At 41.3% G+C, this 13032-nt stretch overlaps 1 protein-coding gene across 1 annotated transcript in view; it reads left to right on the top strand.

The window, feature by feature from the left end:
* ICE1 (interactor of little elongation complex ELL subunit 1) overlaps nucleotides 1-13032 on the top strand; it is a 66436-nt gene that overhangs the window by 30358 nt on the left and 23046 nt on the right. Inside the window, exons 11-13 of the mRNA XM_032279134.1 lie at nucleotides 2219-2305; nucleotides 4997-5403; nucleotides 8096-12892. Coding sequence (XP_032135025.1) covers nucleotides 2219-2305; nucleotides 4997-5403; nucleotides 8096-12892 — 5291 coding nt within the window. The remainder of the gene's footprint in view (nucleotides 1-2218; nucleotides 2306-4996; nucleotides 5404-8095; nucleotides 12893-13032) is intronic.

Below are 13032 nucleotides of genomic sequence, written 5' to 3'. Positions count from 1 at the left end.
GTTGCGGTGAGCCGAGATCGTGCCATTGCACTCCAGCCTGGGTAACATGAGTGAAACTCCGTCTCGAAAATAAGTAGAATGAGAACAACTCATTTTAAGTTGCGCCTGAACCAGCAGATGTCTAAGAAAAAACCTGAAAGCAGTATACAGTGTTTCTGAGGGAAACTAAAACATTCCTTAAAAGCATCAAGGAAGACCTGAGTACATAAACATTATGTTCCTGGATGAGAAGATTCAAAGTATAAAGGTGTAAAATTTCCCCAAATGTATTTGTAAATGTACAGTAACACTCAAAATCCCATAGAGGTTTTCTATGGAAGAGGACAAGCAGATGGTTTATAGGGAGGAATATATGTTTGGAACAATACAATTTTTAAAAAGGGAAAAACTGAGCAAGGTTTATGTCTAACAGATATTCGGTAGCCTATCCTGATTAAAGAAGTGTGGCATTGGTACAAAAACTGACAAAGCAATGAAGTAGAAAAGAAATTTCATAAATAAACAGATTCCTTAAATATTCATACTTGCCTTGGAGTTTGATAAAGAAGAGTTTTAAAGGATCAGGGAAAGGTGTGCAACTCACTTTAAGGAGGTGTTTTCTTCACAATTAAATATGAAGTTAAGGCTGAAGATTTTTTTTCTGCTTTGTTAGGCATAGGGAACTCTTATTTTTTTGGTGTCAGATTAGCAGTAATGAGTGCTCAATTAGAAAAGACATAGCTCTGGATGATAGCCTCCATAAGCATGGAAAAGTAACTTTTTTTCTTTTTTTTTAAGGTTCCTTGTTTGCTGCTTTGGGTATACGTAATAAGCAGGGATCCTGGTCAGGTCATTTAAGCAAAGGGGATTACAGTGTTTGGAAGCAGGCTTTTGGGTAGGTTATATCACAACATAGATAAGCTACACGACCACAGAATTTTTGAACTGAAAAATGGGACATGGCTCACACACAGTGGCAATCAGAAGGTTGCTTGGCTCAGGAGAGTTGGCAGTGCCCAGCCTTTCACACTTGTCTGTGAACTGGCCTCTACAGTTGGCCTGTACCCTTTCTGTGGACTTCATCTTTTGGAGTGATGCAGTCTACCAGCTTAAGTAAAGCTAATCTCTTAGAAAATTTGTGATTCCCTGTGGTATTTTGGTTTTTAAAGGCTGGTCTTTTAAGCTTCTCTTGAACTGGATTAAAGGTTTCACTAATTTTAGTAAATGCTTAAGGTTAATTAAAAAACTTAAGTTCAAGGAAACTCTAATAGAACTTTTGAGGTGGCTTGAAAGTTACATAATACTTAAGCTACTTTTAGTTGAATTTTAATTAGTATGGGTTGTCTTTTTATGCACATTTCACCACAAGCTATTCATAGTTATATTTTCATAAATATTTTTTGCTTTAGAAGGTTTTGAAATTTATATTAATGTAAAAAAGCTTTAAAACCATAGTATAATATTCTTAATGTTACATTTCTTTCATTAGGGCTGTGTTAGTTGCAGCATCCCTTGGCCTTTCAATTTGAATTAGTGGTTCTTAATTATTTTAGAAATTTACGTCTCTTTGAAAATGTATAAAAATTCCAAACATTTTACTTTCCTTATAAAAGTATGTGCTTCTCTGTCTGCTGGTGTGTGTGATGATGAGTTCCTATTCATATATTCATGCACATACATTTTGCTTCCCATCCAGTCTCCCTTCAAGTCCATGGATGGATTATCTGTAATCCTTGAACTCCCCAGGTTAATTACAGCATGGTCAAGTCTAATGACTTCTCTGATAACCTCTTATAACTGAGGGATGCTTCTTTACTTCTTATAGAATACATAGAGCCCAGATCCCTTATCGGTTATTAACTGTGTTTCCTTCCCCATCTCCAAGCACTCTCTGGTGAAAATGTGGGGCCAAAGATTCATTTGTCCCATGTATACATAAAGGCATAAAAAAGCCTTTAACAACAAGTACACATGGTCTTTTGAATCCCCTCCCTCTGCCACTAAATTTTTTTTTAAGAAGCAAACAAATGTATCTTCAGCTTTCAATTTTTAGCTAAAGTATTGCAGACCTTTTTATCAATAACTGACCCTATTGTGCACAGTGGTTGAGTTTGGGGAAGATGTTTAAGTCATGTAATTTCCTAAGTCCCTAATAAACCCTGATTTCACAGAAGTATTTTTTGGCCTTGTGTAGGGTGAGCCAAATGACTTGACTTTAATGCTTTACTCTGTTTCACAGGAAAAGTAAAACTGCTTCTGAAGGAACTCTGGCTCTGTGTAAACACAACACACAGACTACCTGGTGAAGGCAGCAGATGTGTCCCAGGTGAGAGAGAAGCTTACAGAAACAGATTGCATATGTTAAAGTGGAGAGGTTTACCATAGGCATTGCAGCTGTGAAAGAATGAAATAAACTAGAATCAGTACTTTAAATTATACAAAACTCATTTCCCTCCGGTGCGACTTCTAATCCCATTAAATGCATTCAGCTTTCATCAGAGAACCTTCAGAAAAACTAGAAGGTCGAGTAGCAGAGGCACACCAGGCAGGTGGAGAGGGGAGACTTGAAGGATGCACGGTTTTTTCGGAATCGTTTCATGAATTTGATCAATCCATCAGTACTTTAGCTTCGTTTATTTTTAATGTAATTTATCAGTGTCTTTGGTTGAACATCTTGATTTGAAGATGAGTATCATGGAGGCATTCTAGCACATTCACAGTGATAGTCGATTTAGCTACCCCGATAGGAGGGGGAGAAGACAGCTGTCTTGTATAAGATTTAAGTGCTTCTTATTTAGCTTTTTGTCATTTTACTGATTTCTTATGATTAACTGCTGTAAATTCACAGGTCATTGAGATTCTAAATCTATGGAGTCCTGCACCTTATTTTCCTCTCATGCTTCTGAAGGCAAAGTTCCCTTGGAAAAACGTTAAGGAACAAGTTACTGATTCTTACTTAATGGTGGACCCAGAACTTGTTGAGTATACAGACGCATATTTGATGGAGTTCCTTTAAGTAGATGTTTCCCTCAGTTTACCTGCCAGGACCCCATTGGTAGAATCCACATGGTGCCCACAACTCCTAAATTAGTCCCCTCGGTTTTTATCAATTCATCTGTTTAGCAGAAGTAACCTGGGGATGCTTTTTGGCATTCTCTATTCATCAGCATTCTGTTTTAAACATTTGATTTTATATTGCCAAGCTGTTATTAAAAGAGCTATTCGTCATTTCATAAACTGATGTTTTTATTTAAAAACATGCTTTTGAGGGGTAAATATATTACGTTAATTTTTCCAAAGTAGAAGGAAGAACATGGCATCTTTGGAATCTTATTATACCATAAGACATATTCTTTTGTTTTAATTTTTATCTTCATGTGAAGATGGTTACAAAAATAGTTCTGAGAATCCGCATGGATCCCTTAGCTGGTTGCATGATTTTTAACATTTTCAGTTACCAGTGATCAAAACCGGAACATTGGGTTCAACCCTATTAACTACACTGTGAATTTCACAGTTTTCCCCGGGTGTCCCTTCCCTCCAGGATGCAGGCCCAGAACCCACGTTGCTTTTAGTAGTCTTCTTGCTTTCTCCTTCTCCAGTACAAAAGTTTGTTTTTTAATCTCTCATGTCTTTTACACTTTGGGAGAGTATTATTTTGTAAAATAATTTGGTAAAAAGTCCATTGTTTTGGCTTGTCTGATGTTTTCTCATGTTAGATTGAGGTTGTATATGTCAAGAACGCCACAGGGGTGATGTTTCTCTTTGCTCAGGGAATTGTTCTGGGTATAGGTCATGTGGATATGTATTATCACTGGCTCTAACCTTGATCACTTGGTTAAGGTGGTATCTGCAGGTTTCTCTGTTGTAAAGTTACTCTTTTTTCCTAATGAATCAACTTGAGAAAGAGTCTTTAACATTATGCAAATATTCTTTTTTTTTTTTCACATTGTCACCTGCTGATTTTAGCATCCAGCAGTGGATCTTGCCTGCTTGCTATAATTACTGCTTTTGTGTTAGCCAAAGAGTAATTTTTTATTTGTCTCATTCCATCTGCATTTTTCAATTGGAATTCTTATGTAAGGAAGAGCTGTTCCTTTTCCACCATTTATTAACTTACTTGTTTACATCAGTATAGTCTCATAGATATTTATTTTATTTCATAAATCATAAATCAGTGCTATCCTTTTAGCTTTGGTGGGAGCTTCTTCAGATTGGCTCCTGCGCCCTTCATAAATACTCCATCCTTTTTTGAGTTGTTTACTTCTGGTACCACAAGATGTTTCAGCCTCAACTTGGATTTTCCCTCCTCAGCCCTATAATTAACTGCTTATCCAAGGAGCCCTGGATCCACTGTAAAACTTTTTTTAAAGCTTGCAAATGTAATAAAAGGTTATGGAATCAAATTTTTTTTTTTTCTTAATAGCACCACTGAAGTTTACTAAAATCAAGACCCTAAAAGGATTAGCTTTTTATAGAAACTTGTTTCTGTTGCATTATCATACTGAATATTCATAGGCCTCATCAGATCTCTCAGAGAGCATTGTACAGATATGGCCGTATCTGTATAATGGGTAGGCTTGATATTAGTTGATTTCAAATCACTCTATAGACAGAAAATAGTGTTCTGTATCAACCTGTAGACACAAAGTTGATTCTCTGACAAATTGTGCTGGTTGTATGAAAAGGTTGATTCAGAGACCCAGTGAGCCAGCAAGGTTCGTTTCTATGGCCGTGGATGCTTTTCCATCTGTGTCATCCATCCACCCCCTGGTCCATCTCACCTGTCTGTCTCACTTTTCTTACTGCAAGGCTAGCATACTTGTATGAAATCTATTGATCTTCTAGGATAATGTTTAGAAAGTGACTGGTTGCCTTTTAAAAAACATTTCTGCTTACTTGGACTTCATATTTCAAGCATTTTGAACTGTTATGATAAGGTTGTTTTTTTTTTTTTTTTTTTTAAGTTTTCTTGATATTGTAAATACCTGATACTTACTTTTATTCCCCAACACAGAAAAACCTGCCAAAGCAATCACCAGCTCCAGAGTGCCTGGGGAAGATGGCACGCTACCTCCAGCACAAGGCAGCCCTCTCAGGACCTCAAATGTGCAGACATGCCTCACGAAACTGTCCATGGAGATAAAGGAGGACTTTTCATGTCAAAATGTGGAAAAAGAGAGCTCTAGTGGAACAAATTGTAGTTTTGATCATGTTTTTAATGAGAATGGAAGTCTTGAGGTTTTAGTACAAAGTCATCATGACGGTGGCAGCACTGACTTTGTTGACCATGATCTTTTTTTTGATGAAGATCTTCAAGCTGCAATTGACTTCTTCAAACTTCCGCCTCCTCTTCTGTCTCCAGTGCCCTCGCCCCCTCTGATGTCATCACCACACCTGGATTCCATGCCTTCATTTGCACCTGTGAGTTTTGCTCTCTGAATTTGAATTACTAAGTGGGTACATTGTCTATCCTAATATGTCATTTATGCTCAAAGGATATTAGTGATATTCATGCAAAGATTATTCATTTTAGCCAATTTTGTTAGGGGATAATGTGAGGATTTTAAAAAGCATGCCACTACTCTTTGGATCAACATATATAGTTTGAATTTTTTCCACTTTGTGTTATGGTTGCATTTTAGTTACCAAATTACAAGTTTCCTGTGGGAAGACTGTGTCATAATTGTTTTTATCTTTTGTATGGAATGACTGAATTAAACACATATTTGCACATATTTGTATGCAGGGAGTTACATAGTGATAGGAAAGTGTGTGTGTCTAGTATATATGCCCCTTTATCTAACTTAGCCGAGTTCTCTACCTTTATTTGATGAATTCATCTTTTTGTGTGTTTGCTAAATGGTTTATAGTAGTTTCTTAGGAAGTTAGTCTTTATGAATCAGATGTATATACTTTTTGTCTTAAGGAGCAGATATGTTTTGCTTACAGAATCAATTTCTTCCTTTACGAAAACACCATGTATACCTCTTATGTTCCAGGCACCAGGCTAGACACTGGGAGTGCAGAGGTGACAAAAGGTGCCATTGCGTCTCAGTGGGGTTCATTGTGTGGAGTTCGGAGCCGTAAGGGAGCAAACAGTTGCATTGCTGTGTAGAGCCCAGCAGTGGTAGAAAACACACTGTTCGAGAGGATAAAGAAAAGCAGCTCAGTCCTGAATGGAGGCCAGGCTGGGGTGGGAGGCAGGCAGGCAGGCAGGCGGGATTCTTCTGAAAATTCAGTCCCCACACTGAGTTTTAAGGAGTGGGGGTGCTTCAGGTGGAGAAGCTGTTCACCTGGCAGTGTAGAAGCAAGGGTAAACTCTGTGTGGGGCAGATTCATGCAGATGAGACTGAAAGGCCATGTACATGCTCCCAAGGAGTTTCCACTTTATCCCGAAGGGGGAAATCTTTGATGAATCCAAAGACATGGACTGAAAGATAGGTTTTTATTTGAAAGTTTCATTTCAGTATGAGTCAGCAGGGAGTGGGAAGCTAGTCAGAAAATAGTCAAGATCATAGACAGGGTAGTGGTTTAATAAGCGGCTCACTTAATTCCTGATACCTGAACCTAAGTTGTGGCATTGGGGTTAATGAGGTAGGGACTGGTTTGGAAAGTGCTATGAGGTCAAATGATCAGTTTTCTGTGACATTTTGAATATGGTAGTTAGGGGAGATGGAGGAGTCACATTGAAGCATAGTAAATATAAGAAGAGACCCTGTTTGGGAGAATAATGTACAGAATGTTAGATATGAGCTATGCATATACACAGGCGAGGTGCTGGAGGGAGGCTGTGGTGGGCACAGGCATTCTGGACATGCCAGCTTTTGAGTGCAGCAGAAGTCATGCAGCTCTGATGTTATCCAGTAAGAGCATATAGGAGGAGAAAAAGATAGGGTTCCAGTCAAGACCCTGGGGAACTGTCCCTACGTAAGTGGCAAGTAGAAAAAGTGAGGAGGCCAGGTGCCGTGGCTCACACCTGTAATCCCAGCACTTTGGGAGGCCAAGGCGGGCAGATCACTAGGTCAGGAGTTCGAGACCAGCCTGACCAACATGATAAAACCCATCTCTACTAAAAATACAAAAATTAGCTGGGCATGGTGGCATGCGCCTGTAATCCCAGCTACTCAGGAGGCTGAGGTAGAAGATTCGCTTGAACCTGGGAAGCGGAAGTTGCAGTGAGCCAAGATCCCACCACTGTACTCCAGGCTGGGCAACACAGAGAGACTCTGTCTCAAAAAAAAAAAAGAAAAAGAGCCAGTAAAGGAGATTGGAAACAAGGGCAGAATAGCAAAGGAAAGCCAAGAGATGATGGTACTCTGGAGTTCAAAAGAGGAAAGAATTCTTCAGTAGGAGCACGTTAATGTTAGCAGCTGTTAATCTTCACCAGTCCACTGTTCTCTAACAGAATAGAGACAAGATGTTGATGCTTTCAGCACATGCCAAGTGGGCCACATGCCCTAGGCAGTTAACTCAGGAGGGGACAAGTTGGGGGTCAGGAAAAATTTCTGGAGCAGAGGTGGCTAGAGAATGGGCTGGGAGAAAGAGCTTTGTAAGGGTAGCACAGGTGTGCGTTGATGACGTCAGTCAGGCTGCAGCACTCTGTGAAGACATGTTGGGGAGGAGATAGGTGGCGGGAGAGACCCACAACGACCCTCCTTCCCTGCATAAGGCTGTACCAGGCACAAGTCAGACACCAGAGGGAGAGGAAATAGAGAGCTGTGAAGCCAGAAGCTAGCAACCTGTGTCAGACCCTTTGTTACGAGATGATGGGGAAGTAACAGTTTGCAAGTAGGAATATTTGAAAGTTAAGAGAACAAACCGAACCCTGTGTCGAGTGGGGTGTGGCACATGGTGGAAGCCTGTCTGTTATTGAGGGGAGGTGTGTCTGTGGGGTGCTGGGCACCCGTAGGGAGAGAGCAGAACAGTTTTGGACCAGAGCTGGAGAGCTCCCTACCCACCGCAGAGATTCCAGGCCCTAGCATGCCCTTGCTCAAATGTGTTTTTAAAGGTTCTTCAGGAAGCAGCATGTACTTTAAAAAAATAATGCATTTAAATGATAGTCATGTTAATCTATTGAATTAGTTTTTGACAAGTATAATTTGTATTTTTAAAGGAAACCTACTTTGGAGAGTATACAGATTCCAGTGATAATGACTCGGCCCAGCTTAGAAATTCTGCTGAGTCTGTTTCCGAAGATGATACAACTGAATCACAGAATTATTTTGGCTCGTTGAGAAAAAATAAAGGAAGTGGTACATGGGAGGAAAAGCCCAAATCACATGAAGCTATCCAAGCTGTAAATACATGGGAAGTAAATAAAGTGACAACTGCTGGACTCGAAACTTTCACGACAACACTGAGTGAATCTTCTGCCACACACTCCTTAGCTGGTGAAAAACACTGGACCACAGCATCTCGATCCATGAGTGATAGAAAAAGAGACATTTTACATGAGACAAAAAGACAAATGGAGGTTAGGGAGATGGATAAGTCAGTGCAAACTGAGAGAACCATTCATAAACTCACTCGAGGTTTGTGCATTGAGAGATTGTCTGCCAGTCCAGCACAAGAGAAGGAAGCTGCCTCTCGGAGGTCAGAGTTGTATTCTTCTCCCCTTGGCAAGAGGCCATTAAATGAACTCGTGGAATCTGAAGGAAAAACCCTATTGTCTAAAATGATAGGATCACCCAAATCAGAGTTTACTAAGTGGACACGAATTAATGAAATCACTTCTGAACCAGACTGTATCACAGTTTCTGGCCATTTTCATAGACTGTCTAGAGAATTGGAAAAGGAAAAAGAAGATACACAAGGGTTCACTTTGGGAGAATCGCCTGAATCAGAAGATGACGATTCAGGCGATGCAATGGATGTAGCAGGGCTTGGTGTTGAAACCAGATTTTCTTCCTCTTCTACCTTGGTAGCATTGTCTATTGGCAGTAATCCCCAGTCGTCTTCTGGGTTAGACTGTGGTGATGATACGGATATTACTACTAAAGTATTCTCTACTGAATCGCATCATTCAGAACATAAATTACAAACTAAAACTTTAAACACATTACATCTGCAGTCTGAGCCACCAGAGCGATCTATAGGAGGAAACAATTTGGAGAATAGCATGCATGCCTTGAGCTCTGAATTGGGAGCATCTAAGTTTAATGATCAGAAGAGCAATGGGATAGAATATACAAAAATCGTAAAAGGCTTGACCAAAATACATTCACTTCCTCGGTCAGTATTTATGAAAGCTACAAAAGATGGGCAATGTGAAAGTCAGGATCCAAGAATAGAGGTCACACGAAATAAGCCAGATTTCACATCATTAATAGGTTCTCAGGCTGCCTTGGTAAAGAGTGGTTTGGGTTTTGTTAAAAGTACTTCGTGGCACCATAGTGATTTATTAAGGAAAGGTGGCGAAGAAAGTTTGAGAGCTAAATCAGAACATGAACAAAATACTAGCCATCAGTTACAAAAGGCAGTGCCATCCCTACAAAATAGAGGACCAACACCCAAGCCTAACCTTAGAGAAAATAACAGTCCTGTAGAATTGAAGACCACTGCATCAGTGTTGCCTAATCAAGTGTCAGTTATCACAAAACAGACAAGACCTGAAAAGGTTCAGAGTGCTAAATTGGAACACTTGAGGCCACACAGGAATGAGCCTACCTTAGTAACAGAAAATAATGGCAACAAAACTGATCATATGTCAACTCTAGCAAAATGTGATGGGGAAAGAGATGATACAACTCAAAACATCAGGGAGGTGGCGGCTGTGAAAAGCGTTTCACCAGAAGTTTCTGCCTCTCGGAGAAAACTAGATTTCAGTTCTCCCGGTGATTCTTCACCAGCAGAAAATTCGGATTGTTCCACAAATAGCAGATTATCTTTCCGTTCTGAAGACATCCTCGTCCAAAACCAAGACATCGTGAGAGAAGCTGCAGTGCAAGAAGACGGGCAGAAGCAGAGGCAGCCTCCTCAGGCCACAGATCTGGACTCGAGTGGGACAGATAGCAGTGAGGTGCTTCCAGCCACAGAACTGACCGTGTCAGGAGGCTTTTCTGTTGAAGAAACGGCCTGTGGAGACACAGGGAGATCTGGTGGTGATGCTCTGGCTGTTGCAAATGGTACTGCTAGCACACCACAAAATGCTAATGGACTTTGGAAGTTGAAATCTACAACTCCTGTTGGTGCTTTGCCTGAATGTTTTAGCACCACAGACACCACTTTATCTCCAGCATTTTGCAGAAAAGCTGGAGAGACACAGGATACCTCCCAAAGTAGCCCTCCTGCTACCTTACCTTGTTACACAGGCATTCGAGAGCGGGGAGATGACACTGAGGCAGAGGATAGTGAGGCATTTAGCTGCAGTGAGGGGAGTGAACAGCAAGATACTCCTGACGACTCACAGAAAAATTTAGTAGATACAGATGCCAATGTAGCTGAGGTGAGGCCTTCTTTAGAGGTAGGTTGTTTGACGTCAGCTCTGCAAGATTTTAACATAAGTACTTTTTCTGAGCTAGATAGACTTTCCACATCAGAGGTGGTGATGTTTCTTGAGAGCTGTCAATTAGGGGATTATAGTTCAGGGGACTCTATTTCTGAATGTTCTAGTAAAGGAACCCTAAGTAAAGAAATGAACAAAGAATTAAAGCCAAGTGAAATATCAGGAGAAAAATATAGAAAGCAACCCTGTGAAGAAGAAATACTTGGAACCTGTGAAGAGTGGATTGAATCAGAGGAAGATGATTATTCATTAAAAAATACAAGTCAGCTCACTCAGTGTTCTTTGGAAACTCTGTCTGAGGTTCTCACCAAGATTAGGCAAGAACTTCAAACAAATTCTGAAGATGGCAGTGGTAAAGATACTGGCAGTTTATTGCTCTTAAATATAAATAACAACATGACCACTGAGAATTTAAAAGAGGAAGGTCCATCTCAGGAAATGACTGGCTCCTCACCACATGATTCAGAACCACCCGCACAAGTAGCTGCCGTGGGCACTGAGGGCAGCTCTCCCATCAGCGGTGGGCCTCACAATGAAAACATTCAGAGCGGACCAGAGGCCAACTCAGATGCAGGCAGGCAAAACAGTGGTGGGGAAGAAGTCCTGGCAGAACCTGTGGAGCCATCAGCTTTGTGCTCTGACTCCGTGACAGAGCCATTGATGGAGCAAAGTTCTAATTGTGAGGCCGAAGCAACCTTTCAGTGTCAGATAGCCACGGTGACCTCAGAAGTTATAAACGTAGTTATAAATAAGGATCAGAATCTAGTCATTGAAAAGGGGGACAACTGGACAATCATCAGTGGCGTAGCTGTTATGCCACACGTGGACCAGGTCACACTGTGTGAAACTCCTGGAGACATCCCTGTTTCTCAGGATCAAGGAGAGCTGGAAGCTGGTTGTATCCCAGTGACTTCTGCTGAGAAGTCCCCAGAGGCCAGTCACACTGGCCCTGCATTACAGGAGGCTCCACGTGACAATAATCTTTCATGTCCTCAAGAGGATGTTTCAAGCAGTGGTCAGAGCACCAACTTTGATAAAAGTCGTTTGCGAAATAGACCCGTTAAGCCTAGTATATGGATCAGTTCTCAAATATATGACCAAAACTTTGAGACTCAGATTGTTGCATCTGATCACACATATTATAACTCAAAACTGGAGCCATCTGGCAAAAATAAGAATCGATCAAAGATTTCAAACAAAGATCAATCAAACAAATCAGTAAAAACTTCAGCATCAAGCAGAGTTGAAACTCATCAGAGTGAAGTTGCTCAGTCATTTTCAGGGGAAAAAAGTGGTACAAAAACTCAAAGAAGCCAAACTCATACCATTTTAGCAAATGCTGATACATCCACTCCTACAGATTGCTCTCCTGACACGCTGAGTAAAATACGGCAAGAGGTGGGGCCTCCTTTGCCGCCTCTTCTCGCTCCTCTGATAGCTACACCTCCAAGGACTTCACAGCCACTCTCTCCTCTGATATCAAGTTCTAGTCCTTCCTCACCAACTTCTCCTGTTGGCCAGATTTCTCCCTTATGTGAAACCCCAGTGCCTCCTGTCATGTCTCCATGGCTGGAGGACCCCAAACGTGCCTCTCCTCCAGATCCTTCTCCATCTCCGTCCACTGTATCAGCCAGTGAGAGGGTAGTGTCGTCTCCTCTGCAGTTCTGTGCAGCCACACCGAAGCACGCACTTCCTGTGCCTGGCAGACTACCACCCTGTGCACCTGGCCATGCTGCTGTGGGAGGGCCCCAGGAGAATTCTGTGAAAATCCTTGACACCATGTACCCAGAGTTATCTGCCAGGGCCCGGACCCTCAACATCCTCAGAGGGAATATTCAACTCACGCGAGGTCCACCTGCTGACTGTAAGAATTTACCAGGACCTGCCAGTGCTATGATAGGATTCAAAACAATCACTTCAGCAGCAACTGCTTTTGTCAAAACTGGGAGCAGCTCTGGTGGTGACTGTAACCAAGACAAGTCAAGAGATTTGGGGACTCATCAGGATTCAAGTGGGAAAAGAACACTGTCAGCATCTACACTGAGAAGTGCTAAAAGACTGCGCCTGGACACTGGGTCCCCAGAACCAGAAGCCAGGGGAGTCACTGAAGAAGGAATCCACAAGAACCTCCCAAGGAACATTCCTCCAACTGAAGTTGCAACAACAGCCGAGGAAAGAAGTTCTAGTCCAGCCATCAGTGCAGTTTCACAGTTGCCTTTAAGCCCAAAAGAAACTGTGGAGTCCCATGATAAAGCCATAGCTAATGCACTGAAGAAAATTGCGGAGTTTTCTTTTGATCTGTTACCTGTCATTCGTAGTCACGTATATGTGGGAAATATTTCCAAAAAGCCTGTGATGAGAGATCAAGAAAAAGAAGTTGTTTATGAATTTAGTACAACAAAAAAGGTATGTGGCTGCCCTTTTCTAAGTGCATTATGGATTACATGTCCTCAAAGACACATGCTATCTACTGCCAGCAAAATGTGTACATGACCAAACAGAAGTTTTATTTCGAGGATGAGAGTTATCCCTGTAAACGTTTCTAG

Source organism: Sapajus apella, unplaced genomic scaffold (genome assembly GCF_009761245.1).
Source record: "Sapajus apella isolate SASKATOON/1434 unplaced genomic scaffold, GSC_monkey_1.0 scaffold11, whole genome shotgun sequence".
Classification (NCBI taxonomy): Eukaryota; Metazoa; Chordata; class Mammalia; order Primates; family Cebidae; genus Sapajus; species Sapajus apella.
The sequence above is the reverse complement of the archived record's forward strand: the minus strand, read 5'-3'. Positions and strand labels throughout refer to the sequence as shown.